The sequence below is a fragment of the Gallus gallus genome, chromosome 14, assembly GCF_016699485.2.
Source record: "Gallus gallus isolate bGalGal1 chromosome 14, bGalGal1.mat.broiler.GRCg7b, whole genome shotgun sequence".
NCBI classification, from domain to species: Eukaryota; Metazoa; Chordata; class Aves; order Galliformes; family Phasianidae; genus Gallus; species Gallus gallus.
The window spans coordinates 6,730,662-6,747,978 of NC_052545.1; the positions used below are offsets into that span (position 1 = coordinate 6,730,662).

Below are 17,317 nucleotides of genomic sequence, written 5' to 3' on the forward strand. Positions count from 1 at the left end.
AACACCAACACTTCCACTGAAGCAGGCAGTGTGTATACGAAACCACTTCTAGCCCAGAGCAGCAGATAGGAAATGGGGTTCTGGCTGGGAGCAGCCAGTTGGTACCTGAGCATTGGTTGTGCATAGAGCAACTGCAAAGCAGAACAGTGCTGGGCGCAGCCCCGCCGCCCCACAGAGCCCGTGGGCACAGAGCTGCTCCCCATGCTGCTTCAGGACCAGCATGCAGCACCAAAGACTGGAGGACAGACTTCTTTCCATTTTGGCTGAATGCAAACTAAGCTATTTGCAACGACGGCCAAATCGCTCCATCAGTTTATTAGCACATTCCAGGCTCTCGCATTGTTGTCAGAGCTTTGCTTTAGGAAAACCTTATTGAATCGCAGGTGGCTTTTTATGTTCCTGCTCCAGCACAGCAAGGCAGGATCAGATTGAACTGTCAGGATGCTGTCCAGAGCCTGTCAGGGGGAGGATGAGTTCCTTGTGTTTCACAGAACTGACATCAGTGGGTCAGCCATGGACTGAGCCTCATTTTCCAGCAGGGTGGCTGTCAGCTCCACTCCTCCTTCCCATTTGTTAGGTGTGCTCTGTGCCTCCAGTGCTTTATAAGTCTCTGGACTCTCCTTGTGCCTCCTGACACAGCTCCAACAATGCCCCAGGACATGAATGTTTGCACAGCCGCCCTTGGTTCCCACAGCCCCTGTCACTTTTCTGATTGAATAATGTGCACCTTTTTCTCCTCATTGACTCTTTCATTAACAGCATGGCCCCACCTGTGCAGCCCTGGGTGTGGAGAGGTGGGGTCCCCCGGGGGTGGTGGAGGCTTTTGAGGGCAGATTGTTCTCCCAGAATGGATGGTGACCTTAACCATGAACCATGCTGCAAAACGGAGTGCTCAGCACCCGGGCAGCCCTGTTGGAGTGGTGCTGGCAGGGAGTGGCAGCACTGCTGTGCGGGCTCCCAGCACAGGGTAACCCATGCCTGCATCCCGAGCACTGCAGCATTGTTGGGATGTCACCTCCCGCTGCCAGCCCTGGAGACACTTTGTGGCACTCCATATGTGACAGCTGCTGCTTTTTCTCCCCACAGCTCATGACCAAGCACCCTGCCAAGCGGCTGGGCTGCGGCCCGGAGGGGGAACGCGACATCAAGGAGCACGCCTTCTTCCGCTACATCGACTGGGACAAGCTGGAGCGCAAGGAGATCCAGCCCCCCTTCAAGCCAAAAGCTGTAAGTGCTGCGCTCTGCGCTCCCCCTTCCTCCCACTGCACAGTCCCCAGCCCCACTCACTGTGCCCACATGCACTCGTGCGGGTGCTGCCCATCCCCACACGGCGTGCAGGAACCCCCTGTGCATCTGTTTGGGTCACCCTGAGGTTTGGCACCGCTGCGGTGAGAGCAGCGCTCCGCTGCTGCTGGGCACTCAGACTTGCTCTTACAGGGGTAGCAGCACCACGGGCATCACTCTTGGATTTAATTGCATCACAGGGCGCCTCGGTGTGCTGTCTCAGGGCTCAGCCTTCCTGTTTTCTCTCTCTAGCTGCACAGATCTCTCTCGTTTTTCCTCAGTCTAAACTTTACCATCCAGCTCCGCGGCACCGTCTGCCCCCGGTGGCACCGCAGCTGTGTTTCCCTCTGCAGCTTCTCTCCCAGGTGAACTCTGGAAGGCCGCAGCTGGCGTGGGTGTGAGCAGAGCTCGGAGCTGCAGTTCTGCACCATGCTGCTGTGTTGGGTGCGCTCAGCAGTGGGGCTGTGTGTGCAGTGAGTGTGCTGCTGTAGGGCAGGGGCTGCCAGCAGGGTCAGCAAGGTGGGGGCACGACTTGTACAGAGCTGTGGGCCAGGATGGGTGAGGCCATCAGTGCTGCGAGGGACAGGCAGGAGGTGCAGAGCCCCTGCGTGCCCGTTGGCTCTGTGCCCTTACTGGGAACTGAAGCTTCACAAAAAAGAGCAAATCCAGAGTTTACTCTGATTGGCAGGACTGAGACTGACGGGTATCCCCAGCAATGGATGTGGGGGCATTGCTGGCTCTCTTAATCCATCCTAGACCACATCTCGGTGCCCAGAAGTGGTTTTTGTGTTTGACTGAGCAGAGTAAGGGCACTCGGCGCATTTTAGTGTCACAGATGTGTTTGCAAACTCAGCCCCCGAGTAGTGATGCCTTTGCACAGAGCTGGGGTACTGCTGACCTCAGAGCCTTCTGCTGCAGTGCTCACAGCGTGTGCAGCTGCTCTGTTCCCATCAGGAGAACGTGGAGACGCATTGACTGCTACCAAAGCACATCAGTGCAGAAGGCGTTGGGCTGTGTGCACACCTCATGATGTTCTGGCTTACGGTGGGACCCTGCCTTTGTGCAAATGGTGCAGAGCTGAGAGCAGAGTGAGGCCAAGCTGCTACCTCGGGTTGCAGGGTGCCGGGCACTCCCTGCTGTGCAGGAGCTGCTTCTGAGGTCAGCAGCTGCTGTTGGCTCTCAGCTCCGTGCTCCCTCCCTGCCGCCTGCCCCTTCCCCGCAGTGCTGTTCTCTGCGTGCTGTGACACAGTGTTACTGCTTGTTTGTCTTGTCGCAGCTGAAAACAATTTAATTCTGCCTAAAGTGCTTTCTCACTGTTCTTATGTTTTAAAATATGCAGATTTTGTCCTGTTTTAAATGTCTTATTTCTTTAAAAATCCTTTTGATCACGGCCCGCAGAACGGGGCCCATAAGCTGCTGCCTGTCATTGCACACGTACCGGCTGCCAGCAGGGGAAATGCAGTGCTGGGTAGCAGGGAGATTAATGGGAAGGTAGCACAGCTGGTTCGGGATTTAGGTAGGATTAAGCCAAGGCAGGTACTGCTGATAACTGATATTTCACAGCAATGCATCTGTGCTGCAAAGCGCTGCTCCTTCCGTGCCATCTGTGAGCGCAATCAGAGCAGCACAGAAGAGGAAATGGGGGTTTGGGTGATGTTGGAATGCGTTTGGGTGGGAAAGGAGCTGCTCGGGGACCTCTGGCTGCTTGTGCAGCACTGAGCACACCCTGCAGTGGGCTCCGCTCCCCCCTCAGAGCTGCAGCACCATAACCTGCAGCAGGACAGCACGCAGCCTGTGCCCTGAGCTGGAAATCAATCCCCAGGAGCTCATGCGCTGCTTCGTGCTTTGTGCTTGATTAACCTTTATCACAGAGACGGTAACGAGACAGATCGGGGCCTGAGCTGTCTGTGGTGTGCAGAAACGTGGCGGTTCTGACATGGGGCTGTGCTTGGCTGCTCCTGTGCTGGGCTTCTGCATAACAATTCTGTCCCCAGATCCGCAGTTGCCCTGGGAAGTGTGCTTCCACTCTCCTGCTCTCTCCATCTCTCATTGAGATAATTATTGTTTTTGGAACCTAATTACTCCTTTACTTTTCATAATGCCTGGTGATTTGAGAAGTCTCCTCATGCTGAAAGCACTGAAATCCCATGGCAGAGCGCAGCGTTGCTCACAACAGGACGGTGGTTACAAAAAACGGCTTTTAATCTAATAATTTTAATAGCATAAATTACTATTCCTCTAATTACTCAGAATTAATTGATAGCGAGCTGCCATTTACAGACCTGGATTTGTAAAAGCTCGGGTTCTGAGGGCTCTCTGAGATTTCCCCGTCACTCAGCAGTATCCTCAGTGCACTGGGAAGAGTCTTCTTGCTGTTAATGGGGGAGGATGGCAGCCAGCCCTACAGCAGCAAACCGCCTCAGCAGCTGCTCCAAGCCCTTGCTTACAGCACGCTGAGCTGGGATCATTAACCAATCTCACCCTCCCTGAAATTGCTCCTGGCCTGCATGGGCACAGCCCTGCCCTGTCTCCTCCCAGCACTACTGATTGGGACCCCAAAAAAGGAGAACATCCATAGAGTGGCTGCGACGTGGCAACAGCCCACTCAGCCTTCTTGACTGCATCTCAGGGATCAATGGAGAATATTTTATGGTGCCTTTTGTCTCTATTTGAAATCAAGCTGAAGCTGATAAAATAAAAAGGCTATCTTTGAAACTGACAGGTTTATTTCTGCAGCTAGAAAAAAAAGTCATTTGGTGCTGGCTATAAATATTAGGCAGGACACGTTGGGGATTTATGTAAGATAAATTCCCACCCTCCCCCTTTCTCCATTCAGGGTGGAGTGATGCCTGTACATTAATGTAGTGCTAACGGCGGTTTTTCATGACGTGGTGTTGGATAAACGTAAAGATTGACACCGCATGTCTCTGTCCTTTAAAGAGGAACTTAATTTTAAGAGCTGTGAAAGGGTAGATAATAGCAGGACAAGGGAAAATGGTTATAAGTTGAAGGAGGGAAGATTTAGGTTGGATATCAAGGAAATTCTTTATTTACTATGAGAGTGGTGAGGTGTTGGAACAGCTGCCCAGAGAGGTTGTGGATGCCCCATCCCTGGAGATGTTCAAGGCCAGGTTGGATGGGGCCCTGGGCAGCCTGGTGTAGTATTTGATGTGGAGGTTGGTGGCCCTGCCTGCGGTGAGGGGTTGGAGCTTCATGATCCTTGAGGTCCCTTCCAACCTAAGCCATTCTATGATATGATTCTTTGGGGCTGGCAGATGTTGTGTGGTCGGGGCCATGGGGCTGCTGCCCTCTGTATCCATGGAACACTATGGGCAGATGCAAATTCAACAGTTTCCCATCCGTGTATTCTTGCCTCATTGCACTGTGGTGGAAACCACCGTTTGTCAATTTGTGTATTAGAAGTATATTGGTGCCCTCCATCCCAAAACTGGCAGCGCTGTCCAAGGATGCATTTTTGAGTCATTCCAATGGGTTTGATGCTGTGAAGTCGTGCTTTGCCTTGCAGCACGGGGGCTGCCCCACGTCTCCCCCATGTTTCGTGGAGCTCTGTATTTTCTGCACTGTCAAAGTGCTGCAAAGCCTTCAGAGTGCATTGGCAGTTGATAGGATCTGCAGGTGAGCTGCTTATTAGCAGGTGAACCCCGCGCTGCCGCGTGTTCCCGCACTGATAACCTCCAGCACTGCAGACTCCGTGCTAATCTCACTCGCACTGTGCTTTATCACCGAGCTGAAGGCTGGTGACAGCGTGGCCTAGAAAAGCCCCCGTCGCTTTGTTTCCCCGTGTTCGCTCCCAGGCTTTGTGCTGCCGGCAACTTCAATTTGAGGAATTTATTTTCTATTTTGATGTTAAGACGCTGGCTTTCAGGAAGGCACTGGGCTGATGCTGACTTGTCAGACATCCAAAGCTTTGCAGGGATCCTGCACTGTGCTGGGCTGTGTGTCCTGGAGTGCAGATGGGAGCTGTGCTCGGGGCCAGAGCTGCACAGGAGTGCACTGGGGACATGAGTGTGTGAGGGGGGAGCGCAGTGCAATGCAGGGAAGTGGCTGTAGCTGAGGTTAAGTGGACTCTGTTGTCACCTGTTGGACCTTTTCCAGAGAGCTGGGAATAAGAAGTGTCTCACTGTAGGAATGTGGTAAGGGCTGCCCAGAGAGCACAGCAGCGGAAGCTGCAGGATGCTGCTGCTGCGTGCCCTGAAGCCTCCTCTCTGGCAGTGCCAGGCACTGGGAGATGTTGAAGTTTACATGTATTTGCTTTAATATTTCATTATGTTTAGTCTGATGTTTATTAAAAATGTAAATCTGTTTCCTCAGCAAATGTAAGTTAAATACCAGGAGAAGCGTCCCAGCACTTGGAGCGTGCGTTCTCCATAGGGAGATGGAGGGGAGGAGAGAGGTGAGGGCTGGGAGGTGCCGTTCTTGCAGCTCTGCTGGGGAGCAGGGCCAGGGCAGCACTGTGTGTGAGGGAGTTCAGCAGCCAGAAAGCACAGTCATCAGCTGCAGCTCATCAGGATGTGACACGCGTGTGCTGGGTGGCAACCGAGCGCAATTTGTAGCTGCTGCAGGAACCTGGGCTGCACCTGTTTATAGCTATCGCTATTATTAATACATTAAATAATTGTAGCACAGGAAGTTACAGGACCCTTGTTGTGATTGCTAAGGAAATTAAATAAAATCTCTGGCACGTCGTCTGCTCCTGACCTCCCTGATTGCTGCAGGTGGAGATGCACTGATAGGTCCTTGGCTTCTGCTGTGCAATGGCCCTGGGGCAGCCCAGGGTGGTGCTGGCTGCAAGGGGTCCACTGTGCCACGTTGGCAGCACCACGCCAGGCTGGACATGGGCAGGGATGGGGCAGGAGTGGGCATCTCCAGCAGCGCAGCCTGCAGGCAGCAGTGCCATAGCTGAGGGGCTGTACAGGCAGTGGGAACCTTCTCCTCAAGCAGGAGCAGGGAGAAGCATCTCGGCAGCACAGGGTGCTTCCTGTGCAGGAGGAGGGCCTGAGCATGGTTGTGTGCCTGGTTAGACCTGGAACCATCATGGTCTTCAGCAGAGAAACTGCGTGTGTGTGTGGCACGGTGCGAGGCGGTGCAGGACTGCGTGCAGGAAGGGGAAAGCAGCAAGTGATTGCACTCCCATCTCATTGCTCCCTGCAATTCCTTGCCGTGGTGCAGCCAGCGGTCCCTGCCTGTCTCTGGCTATCTCATGCAATAACGTCACCTGATGACTAACAAAGCTCATACATGTTCTGCACCTTTTTCTTTTCTGCCATTGCTGCGTTGAAATAACCCGCTCTGCGAGGTGTGCTGGGAGGGGTTGCTGCACACCGCATCCCGTTTGCTTTGTTTCTCCACCCACCATACGTTCTTTTCTTCCCCTCTCATAGTGTGGACGCAATGCTGAAAACTTCGACCGGTTTTTCACTCGCCATCCACCCGTGTTAACACCTCCTGACCAGGAAGTCATCAGGAACATTGACCAGTCAGAATTCGAAGGATTTTCCTTTTTTAACTCTGAGTTTTTTAAACCTGAAGCCAAGAGCTAAGTAGCTGTGTAGATCTCATCTTCATCATCCAATCCCAACTGCTGCTGTGGTGACATTGCATTCATGGTTTTTCTTTAGTAGTACTACTAGAGTGACCATATTTCAAAGCCAGAAGTGTCTTCACATAATTTCGGGCATGCCTGAAGTGTAAGTGATGTGCAGTAAGTAAAAACAACGTTTTTATCAATTTTTATCTGTAGAAAATGGAAATGGTTTATTGGCTCTCAGGTAAAACGGACAGGTGTGGGCCACGACAAGTCGGAGAAATCTCTTCAGCACGTGCTTTGATTCCTGCTCTTCCCCTTCCGAGTCCTTTAACACGATCATGAACGTTCCATCCGCAGCCTTCCGATCTTAGTGTGAGGAAGTGTTCCCTACCGGACCTCACCCAGCGCGGGATCTCCCCGTAGAGCCCCGTAGAGGGGGCTGTGGGGCAGCTGGGGCTGTGGGGCAGCTGGGGGCAGAGCTGGCTCTCCCTGCTGGGCCTTCGGTGGCAGTGGTCGATTGCTGGGGAAGCAGCTCTGCCGTCGGCACAGATTTCTCCTTGATTGTGCAGTTTCCAACTAGCATTTTTTTAATCGAATGAAACGTATCCGGTTATAAGCAGGACATTTTTAAAGAGCTGCTGTAGATGCTTTCAAATCCATGGTCACCCTAGTAAATAGCACACAATGTTGGTTCTCGTAGCAAAACTTTTTTTTTTTTTTTCCCTTCAAATGCCAAAGCAATTGATGGAGTTTGTTACCTGCGCTTTAAATGTGTCAAAAACAGTATTAACACGAATGAGATGCTATTTAACATTGAACAGTATTGTGAATTCTGCTGTGAAGCTTGTAAAGAGATGTTTCCAACAATATCCCTACGTTAAAAAGAAATGTCACTGGGTATTTAAATCGCCTCCGTTTTGTTTCTGGCATCAAAGACAAAGTTTCAGGACGGATGAATTTCTCTTGAAACAGTAACAGCCACACAGCTTCCTTTTTTACTGTTCTGCAGATGTTGGTGGGCTGTCACTTTGTATCCATTTGCTTTAAGTTGTAATGTGCCAATTTATTATTTTTTTTTTCCAATACCGGTGATGATAATAATAATGATAATAATAAAAAAGAAAGTAAGAAATACCGTAAAAGAAACCTGCATTTGTCTGGAAGCACTGCACCTGAGCAGCCCTGGCCTTGGGGTGGAAGCACCCAGCTCCTGCCCATTGCTTTCAGCGTCCGCCCCAGCGCAGCGCCGTGCAGGAGGGATGAGCCGGGACCGCACCGCGTCACCCTGCGGCTGAGCCCGGTGGGATCTCTCCTTCCCTGCGCACAGGGAGAGGGGCTTCTCCTGGCAGCCCCGCAGGAGGGGCAGCGGGCGGCGGAGGGGGCTGCTGCTCGGTGGCTCTTTGAACGCCTCAAACGGAGACAATCGCGGAAAGCACTGAGGATTTCTGGAAGCTGCGGCCGCGGCTATCTCAGTGCGGCAGCGTGCGCTGTGCCGGTGACTCATCGCCCTGCCTGCTCGCTCTCAAAGGAGCAGTTGTTAAAAGCAATTGGCGGTTTCAGCTAAAGAGGGATTACGGGGCTCCTGCTATCCTCCCTCCTCCCGAACGCGTGCAGAATTTCCTTTCTGTCTTTGGAAACCCACTTCTGCTCAATTGCTGCAGTTGGAATCACTGCGGGATCTTTCCAAACAGCACCGGACGGCGGCAGCAGGAGCCGGTTCCAGCGGGAGCATGGAGACAGGGACAGGCACTGTCCGTGCCCTGCTCTGCCTCTCCGTACCTCCTGGAGTCCGTGAGCCCCTCCTGGGGCATTTCTGCCCGTGAACTTCCCCTTCCACCTCGTCCCTGTTTGCCAGCTCTGCACAGCCAATCCCCAGCCACTCACGGGCTGTTCATCGTCTTTGGCAGAAGCCAACTTGCCAGCAATTTTGGACAAAGCTCAAGGTAAGAAGTCAGCAGAAGTTGCTTTGCTGTGCCTGCAGCTGGGCACCACTGGCTGTGCCAAGGCCCCAGAGCAGGGTGAGGAGGAGGCAGGGCAGGGGCAGCCCAGCCCTGACCTGGCACTACACAGCCATTTCTGCAGCCACTCACCTCAAGGACTCCTGGGTTGGGCACCCACTGCAGGGATACAGCCCTGGCACCATCAGCACTGCTCTGGAAGGCCAAGGACTGCCGTGCACAGGAGCCAGGTGTGCACTTTGTATTCTCTTTTGCAACTCTCCTGCTGGGTAGCACAGAATCATCTCAGTGCTTGTTGGCTCAGTAGCCACTTGCCAGCTCTACAGACCATGTACCAATGGGCAAAGCCCTCTGCCCATTGCTGGTCCCACTCTGATCCCTCCAGGAGTTGTCTTTTACCCAGGTCTGTCCAACTCCTGTGTTTCTGCTGCTTTCCTCTTTGTCTGCATCTGAAGTCTTCCCCTCCCCACTTCTGCACTGTGCCCTGGATTCACCTCTGCTTCTTCTGTGGTGCTGGGAGGGGAGTGTAGGGCTGCAGTACCTCCCAGCTGCCTCTTGTCCAAAGGGAAGCACCCAGCCAGGACTGTGACAGCAGGGCTCAGGGCTAACTAGATTTCACATGCACATCCTGGCTTTTCTCCAGCTTCATCTTTGCTCCTTGAGCTCCATCTCTGTGTTTCTTCCTACCTTGTCTCTTCTTGGACATCCTTGGCTCTCTCTACCTTCTGATCTGGAGCTGTCCCTACATGATTCTTCCCTTGCAGAGCACTGTCCTCACAGGGAGATGGTGGTCCTGGGCTATCTCTCAAGGTGGGATTCATCTCCAGAGGCTCTCCAGCTGTGTTTTGCTCCAGGCATGTGATTTGCCATGTTCTGGCTGTGGCAGCTGGGCCAGGAGGAACAGTGGTGAAGGCACAGCTCATTGCCTGTGTATTCCATCAGTTAGGAAAGCTGGTGAATGGCTATGATGGGAGGCAGGAAGCAGCTCCCATGGTCCTTCCCAGCCATGATGTGACAATGAAGGTGCAATGGTGATGCTTCTCCAGAGCCTTTGGCACAAGCTGACACCATGAACAGAGCTGGCACCCTGGTGCTCAAAGGCAGAGAGGCTAAAGAAAAGTATTTTGCAGGTTCCTGTATGGCACCAAGCATAGTACCTGCAGAACCTGTGGTTCAGCCCGGTGAGTGCTGGCTGCAGGGCTTGCGAAGTATCTCAGCACAGTCCTGCCAATGGGACTACAGTTCTTATAGCAGGTTATCAGTGTTAATTAAGACAATAACTTTTGGGTGGTTTTTGGTTTTGTTTGTTTGATTGCCTAGATGTAGCTGCAAAGTTGTTCTTTTTTGTGACATTAAAATGATAGAAGGTTGCATATGTGGAATTTTTGTTCTTTGAGGTTTTTATGTATTTCTTATATACAGCCCTGGAGCAAATGGCATCCTCAAATTAAATCAGTAAAACACTGTGTCGATCAATACCATATCATAGAGTAACCTAAATAATAATAATAATAATAATAGTGGAAAATAGAGCTTCAAGCACGAGGACCGCTCACAGCTGATGGTTTGGTGCGAATTCGGAGAGCCGAACGGCGGCGCTGTCCATGGTGCTGATCCGTCCCGCAGCGCCCGCCGCCCCGCTCCCACTCGCGCCTTTGCCGAAGGCCGCGCGAAGCACGGCCCGCGCTGCCCGCTTTAACTCTGTGCTTTCCGTTTGACAGAAGGACAAACGCGACACTTCCAACTTCGACAAAGAGTTCACCCGGCAGCCTGTGGAGCTCACGCCCACCGACAAACTCTTCATCATGAACTTGGACCAGAATGAGTTCGCTGGCTTCTCTTACACCAACCCGGAATTTGTCATTAACGTGTAGGCACGGCACGGATGCTGCCTCCCTGCTCCCGCAGCCCCAAACTCCAGCTCGCCCTGTAAATACCACACCAGTCTTCCGGGATCAGCAGTGCGTACATCCACACCCCGGCACGCAACGAGCGCTTGTTGTAGGAGGCCTCTGTGTGTGTGTGTCACTCGCTAGCTTGGTTGCCCTTGCTGGAAGCGCGCGGGATTTTGAGTTAACAAGCAGTTATACTCCTAGGAACTGTAGTTGGTGGTGACTAATAGAGTTTTTAAACAGAAATATACCAAATTGCTACGGTCTTTGTAATTTTCGAAATCAGATGCTGAAATTCCTGTGAACTTAGGTATTCACAAATTGTTGCCATTGAATGCTAAGCATGGTTGATATTTTAAACCATTGTGCTGAAGCTTGCAATGACTGTGAACGTGTCTTAGAAGAGCCTTTTGTTTGAGACATGGATACATTTGATCAGTGTGGAAACCTCTGCTTGTAGACATCTCTCAATGCCTTGTACATGCGGTCACACCGGCTCGCCGAGGCTGTCTTCCTCCCCAGCCTGCTGTAAGCGTGCGTTCCACCACATCCCCTCCTCTTACTCAGGCATTAAGACTACAAAATGAATTCCATTCCTGTTCTTGTAAATCAGAGTAAATCTTTTTCTAAGTGAAAGGTAGGATTTTTTTTTTTTAACATCTGGAACAGTTTGCAGTTTTGATATACTCTGTCAGCACTCCCATAAATCTTTCTCCTATTTTTTTTTTTCACAGACACTGTCAAAATTTAACAGCTCTGTAAAGGATATTAATATTCTACCAAAACAAAACACATTTATATTCTCCGTTTACCAACTGAAAACACGCCCACTACAAAGGGGCTGTACCGAGGGCTATTTATAAAGGTAACTTTTGTACTTTATACCCTCTGCTACTATCTTAAAGGCTCAAAATCATGAACTTTGCAGGCATCTTGGCTTACCAGATTTCAGGCAAAATTCCTGGGGATTTTGTTCAGTAACCCAGGACCTTCTGTATCGTTTCAAAAATCCCAGCCCAGAGGATACTGCTGTGCTGCAGACACACATCTCCTGTGGTGCTGCCTCGTTCCCCTCCTGGTGCACGCAAGTTTGGTCGGTTTGCAAACCAAGCATGTATATTCTTTCAAACCACGACCAATTCTAATGTAAATACACATTGCTTCATGAATACAGGGGAAAAGCGGGGGTGGAATTTTATGAATCACGAGGAATCCTATCAAGGAGATTCTGGTTTGTAGATCTTTTGTAGACATCCAACTCTACTGTTTGCAATTATTTCTTTCTTCCAATGATTCCTGAAATGAAAAGGCTGCTGGAAGCTGGAGCTGTGCATGGCCCAGCCTGGCCCTGCCGCACACTTTGGGGTGTGTAAGCTCTGTCTGGAATTCAGGTGCTGAGCTGGGCTCAAGAAAACCAAACAAAACACAGCAAAACTGCAAATTGTGCCAGATGTCCAAGGGAGCTTATGGGCAACTTTGCATCAGGCTATGACCAGGGCGGTGAGAGGTAGCTTCTGATGGGAGTGCTCATAACTCCAGTACATGTCTCAGAAGACATCTCACTATCTTCTGCAGACCACAGTTGATGTTCAGAGCATGTATGTTACAGTAACTTTCAAGTCTGTTGCTGCAGAATTAGTATTCCTTCAATGGTGAATGTTTCTAATTTCTGTACCTTCAGCTCTGAGGATGCTCCCATGGTGCAGTTGCTCAAGGGATGCTGTGGTGCTGCGGGCCTGACCCCATAAGAGCTGCTGCAGAGGGAGGGATCCCACAACGTGGGGCTGTGTGCCTGCTGCGGCCTCACTTCCGCACGGAGCAGCTTTTCTTCAGCACTGTGTCCAGGGTAGGGTGCAGGGTGCAAGCATTGCTGACACTGTCCACTCCGTTATGTGCAGAGCCCTTAACTCAAAGTTTATTTCCAGATAACCTGATTCTTCTGTGCAGAAATGTAAAATGGAATCTACTCTGCACAGATGCTGGGATCTGTGTGAACTCCTCCAAGGAAGGGCAGAGTGGCAGTGGCTGACTCACCTCTTGCCATAATTTGATGATTTAATCTTTAGTGCCGGATGGGGAAAGCAGTACTACAGGAAGAGACTCACATCCAAGAGCCTTAAGGAGGTGCTGAAACGCATCAGATGCTCTGCCACTGACACTGGGTGGGGTGTGGACTGCCTGGAGGGGGGTCACTGTGGGGCAGAGACAAAATAATCTCCACTGGCTGCTCTTCCCCACTACTGCTGTGGAATAGGAAAGGGTTACACAGGGCCAGGATGAGAGGGCTATGAGATGTATCTGGTGTGCCATGTTCTTAGGGTGGTGTCAGAGTGGTGAGGATCTGGCACTTCTGCCCAGAGAGCTGTGGGTGCCCCGGGCACCTGTGCAGCCTGAGCTGGTGGGGGGCAACTAGCCCACAGCTGGGGCTGTAAAGTCCCTTCCAACCCAACGGTGCTGTAGTTCTATGGTTCTGTCACCTGGAAATTTAACGTAAGGCAAGGCGAAGGGCTGCAGCTGCTTGTCCTGCACTGCTGCATCCCACAGGCCATCCCAAAGCACAGCTGCAGATGGAGCAGAGGGCTGTGGGCTCATGGAGACATGGGGACACAAGGGAAGGGGGAAGTGATGTGGAGCAGGGCAGCAGAGACTGCTCACAGGCAGAGGCAGCAGCAAGGCTGTGTTGGGCCCCAGTCTGGTCCCAGGAACAAATGAAGAGCCATGATATCTAGCACGGAGTGCCAGGCTGCAGGGTCGTATCTGGAGTGTGGAGCTGACCCGTACAAACCCAACGTGCTGCAGCTCCTCTGCTTTTGCCGTCTCAGGTACCTGTGGAGCCTGAAACAGCAAAAGCAGCAACAAGCGTCTTGCTCCATGCAGGGAAGTGTCATCCAAGCTGTTTATTTCTGATCATGTTCAAACTGGCAATTAAAACAAGGAGGAAAAAAAAAGTTTATTGTTGAACAGTTTGTGTTTGTGAATTTGATTTCACCTGCAAGTATTTGATGACTTTTCTACATCCTAGACTACCTGCTGTGTGTTTGTCAAAGGATTCTCATAAAGACCTCCTTTTAGATGGGCATATACTCTTTATTCTATTTGCTGCATGTTTGAAAAACATAAAATAAAATATATAATTTTAAAGAAACCTTGTGCAGTTGCCTTTCTTTGCCTGCAGGGCTCAGTTCATGCATAGGGAAAGGTCCCACAGGGCAACTGCCTCTGGCTGCTGCCCTCTGGAGTGGCCCCAGCAAGCAGATGATGAAACCTTACAACATCTCTATAACAAAGATGCAGATCTGTACAGATAGCATCACCAAAAGCAGAGGGGTGTGGTCCAGGACTGGAAGCCTACAGCGGGAGCTGTAGGGATGTACATAGACCACAAGGAAAGGAAAGTGTTGGTTGTTCGGCTCTTCAGCTATTTTCTAGTTAAGGTGAGTTAGTTAACAGTACTGCAGGTGCTCTTTCAAGCACCTCTCCATGCATCACAGCATGCAGGGGCTCAGGGGGCAGCTGGGGCATGTAGGTGCCACGTTCCCATCTCTCCCTGCTCCCCAGAAAGAGGCCTGAGCAGGCTTTGCTCCTTCATTCTGGTTTGCTGTCTGCACACACATAAAGGTTGACATCTGAGGTGGAGATTGGTTAGAGGAACACCCCAGTGTGGCTGGCAATGCCAAAGCCAACCCAAGGGCAAAGCTGAGGTGTGACTGCAGCTAGGAGAGCAGGCAGGGATAGATGGGGGTCACCAGGGCTCTGTTGGCCATCCCTGCCTGTATGGCCTTGGAGGCATGCGTGGCCACCAGAGGCTGCCCTGGATGAAATAGAGACAATGCCTCAAAGCAAGGGGACAGACCAATGGAGTGAGTGCAGGGGGATGGGGTGGCCAAAGGTTGAGCTTCTCTCCTGTGTCCCTGGTGCATGACCTCAGCAGGTCCAGCCAGGCCCCTTTGGGTGCAATGCCTGCAGAGGTGTGCCCATGTCCTGCATTTCGGAAATACTCCTGAGCTTCAGTCGTTCTGGCTTCTGCAAGTGAAACATTTGGTTTTGTGACACTTTCCTTAATTATGGGAGCTAATGACAAAACCATTGTGACAAATGACTCAGCTTTTGATAGTGAAGTTAATTAATTCTGAAGTTAGAGTCTCCATCAGAGTATCTGGAAAAACCCGATTAAGAAGTCTGCTTACCCAGCGTGACGTGGGCAGCAGAAACCTCAGTCGCTGTGGCAGCCCAGGTGAAACCATCCCCACCGGGGCCAGGAGGCTATTCACTCAGAGCAGGGAGAAGAAAGGCTGAGCACGAGCATGGCAAATGCCTCCCGTTCCTCTATCCATCAAAGGCATCTGCGGAACGCAGCCTCATTAGTGTTTGAATGAGTGACCAGCAGCAGCTCGGCGTTAGACGTTGACCTTCAAGAGCCGTCTCCCTGAAGCCATCTTTCATCTCTTTCATTTGCATTACAATCCTGTTTGCCTCATTATTCGTTATCCGCTTCTTCTTCAAAGAATTTAAATGAAATCAATTAAATTGTGGTGGGTTGGAGTAGCAGCAAATCTTCTATGGGGGCTCGGCATGGTCCAGCTGGACTCAGCCTTCAAAGTATCTCTTAATCTACAGCTATTTGTTCCTTTGTTACTTGTATGCTACAGTGGCCTTACAGAATCCCTTTGATCCTCTTCCTCCCTCCCACCCGTCCCAGCGCACCAAGCTCCACACCGACGCTGCTCTCCCTGTGACCTTGGGAATGGGATTCCCTCATCCCCTTCCATGGGCTACAGCCAGGCTGTCCCCTTTGGTGCTGCTGTGATGGGAAGAACCTGACCTGTACACTGCTCCTGGAACCCGCACGGAGCAGCTGGAAACGCTGGGCACTGGCATGGAGTTTGCTGCCCCGTGTCATCCCCATCCCCATGCCAGGCTTGTTTTGTCCTCCCAGTGTATCAGAATAGGGTAAAACAGGTGCAATTGTGGTGCACGCCAGCAGTGCATGGGAAAGCAGAGGTGTGGACAAAGCAACATGGCCTTCAGCATGCAGCAGCTGATGGCTATTCACCCACATCTCCAGATAGTCCACACGCCTCTTGTTTGCCCATGCGTGGCCGCTCCTGCATAGCCTGTGCATGTTCCCATGATAGGCAGCCTTAATAAGAGCAGGTTTCTGTTTCTTTCCCCTGCTATTTTTATTGCTATCAAACTGTAGGAAGCCCAGCGGGGAGCTGCGGAGCTGGTAGGCAGCTGCACAGGCGGGCACCGCGTGAGCTGGCCGCACTGCAGACAGTGGGCAGGGGGCTGCTGCACCATGAATACATCCCAACAAGGTCCTTATCTCAGGTCTCCCCCCATGTCCAGGGTGGCCAGTGGCAGCTGAGCACCATTCGCCTGTGCCACAGCACAGAGAACCACCCCGAATCCAACTGCATGCAGTGTAGGGCTGTGTTAACCTCATTACCGGGTCCTGTTAGCACGGGATTGCACCCAAAGCATGTGCAGATATAAATAATCCACATGGGAGGAGGAAGGATGAACCCACTATAGGAAGGGGAAGGATGAAGCCATGTGCCAAAGGGTCTGCATCCCCATTCCCTTGGAGCCCCAGGAGCAGGAAGGTGCAGGCAAGGCAAGGTCGGAGCTCAGCAACGTGCTGCATTGCTAACAACCTCAGCTTGCCTCGGATCAGCATCTCTCTTCCTTCAAGGAAAGAAATCTAATCCAATGAGGGATTATTTCTGACTACCTTATTTCTGTCACTTTGCCAGTTTAAAAGCAACAGAGCTTTCATCACTGGATTTGGAAGGACAAAGCCAAACACATCTTGGTTTAGGACATTTTTGTCTGCAAGGACAGCTTGTTTTCTTCCTGCACAACTCAAATCTTTGCAGCGGGCTCCGGATTCTGTTGTTTATTTCTGCTTTGCCCAGCTCATAAGGGTGCAGGCCCACGAGCAGGTGTCTGCTGATGGATGCAGCAGTGTGCTGCAGGGAGCGGCAGAAGTGGAGCTGGAGGGGACCAGGCTGTGCCATCACAGCAATGCCCTGCAGAGCCTGAGCTGTGTGCCAGGGCAGGAAGGTCCCAGGTCCTTCCTGGCCGCACAGCCCCTTATGCATTCCCCAGGTCCCCCAGTGTTGATGCAAGGGGCAGAGCTCCAGGCTCACTCCTGGGCCTGGCTCCTCTGTGCAGTGAGGATTGGAAGGGTGCAGGGCTTGGCAGGGGGGGTCCCAAGCAGGGACCACAGTAATTCAAGGTGTGGACTTTGATTCTGTTGGAGCTCGCTTTGTTAAGAGCCTAGGAAACGGTACATGTGCACCCTGCACACACCTACACACACGATGTTAAAATAACACAATTAAGGCTGCAAAATCCCCCACTCGGAATGCAATTTGCAGCCCCTTCTCTGTAGGTGTGAGATCTTTTTGCTGCCTCCACCCCGGGGCAGCTGCCCGCATGCAGGACGGGGGCTGTGCAGGGCGCTGCTGCGGGGCTGCAGGCAGTGGGGGGTGACGTGTGACACACTGCTGAGGCAGCATCCCCGAGTGGCACCCACCAAGTGCTTGGGTGGATGCTTCTGAGCAAGCTCCCCAAGGGCCCACCTCCTCCTCCTCTTCAGAGGCCAATGTCCACCGTCCTATCCTGCTGGT

The 17,317-nt window shown here is 51.8% G+C and overlaps 1 protein-coding gene across 2 annotated transcripts in view; it reads left to right on the forward strand.

Annotated features, from left to right (window-relative positions):
* PRKCB (protein kinase C beta) overlaps window positions 1-13,827 on the forward strand; it is a 78,072-nt gene extending 64,245 nt beyond the window's left edge. Inside the window, exons 16-17 of one of the 2 annotated variants that reach the window (XM_015294481.3) lie at window positions 1,087-1,227; window positions 10,512-13,827. In XM_015294481.3, the coding sequence (XP_015149967.1) occupies window positions 1,087-1,227; window positions 10,512-10,664 (294 nt within the window). In that variant the 3' untranslated portion in view covers window positions 10,665-13,827. Of the gene's footprint in view, window positions 1-1,086; window positions 1,228-6,686; window positions 7,965-10,511 lie in introns of those variants that run through there. The other variant, XM_015294480.4, reaches the window with a different exon arrangement.
* Window positions 13,828-17,317: the final 3,490 nt, after the last annotated feature.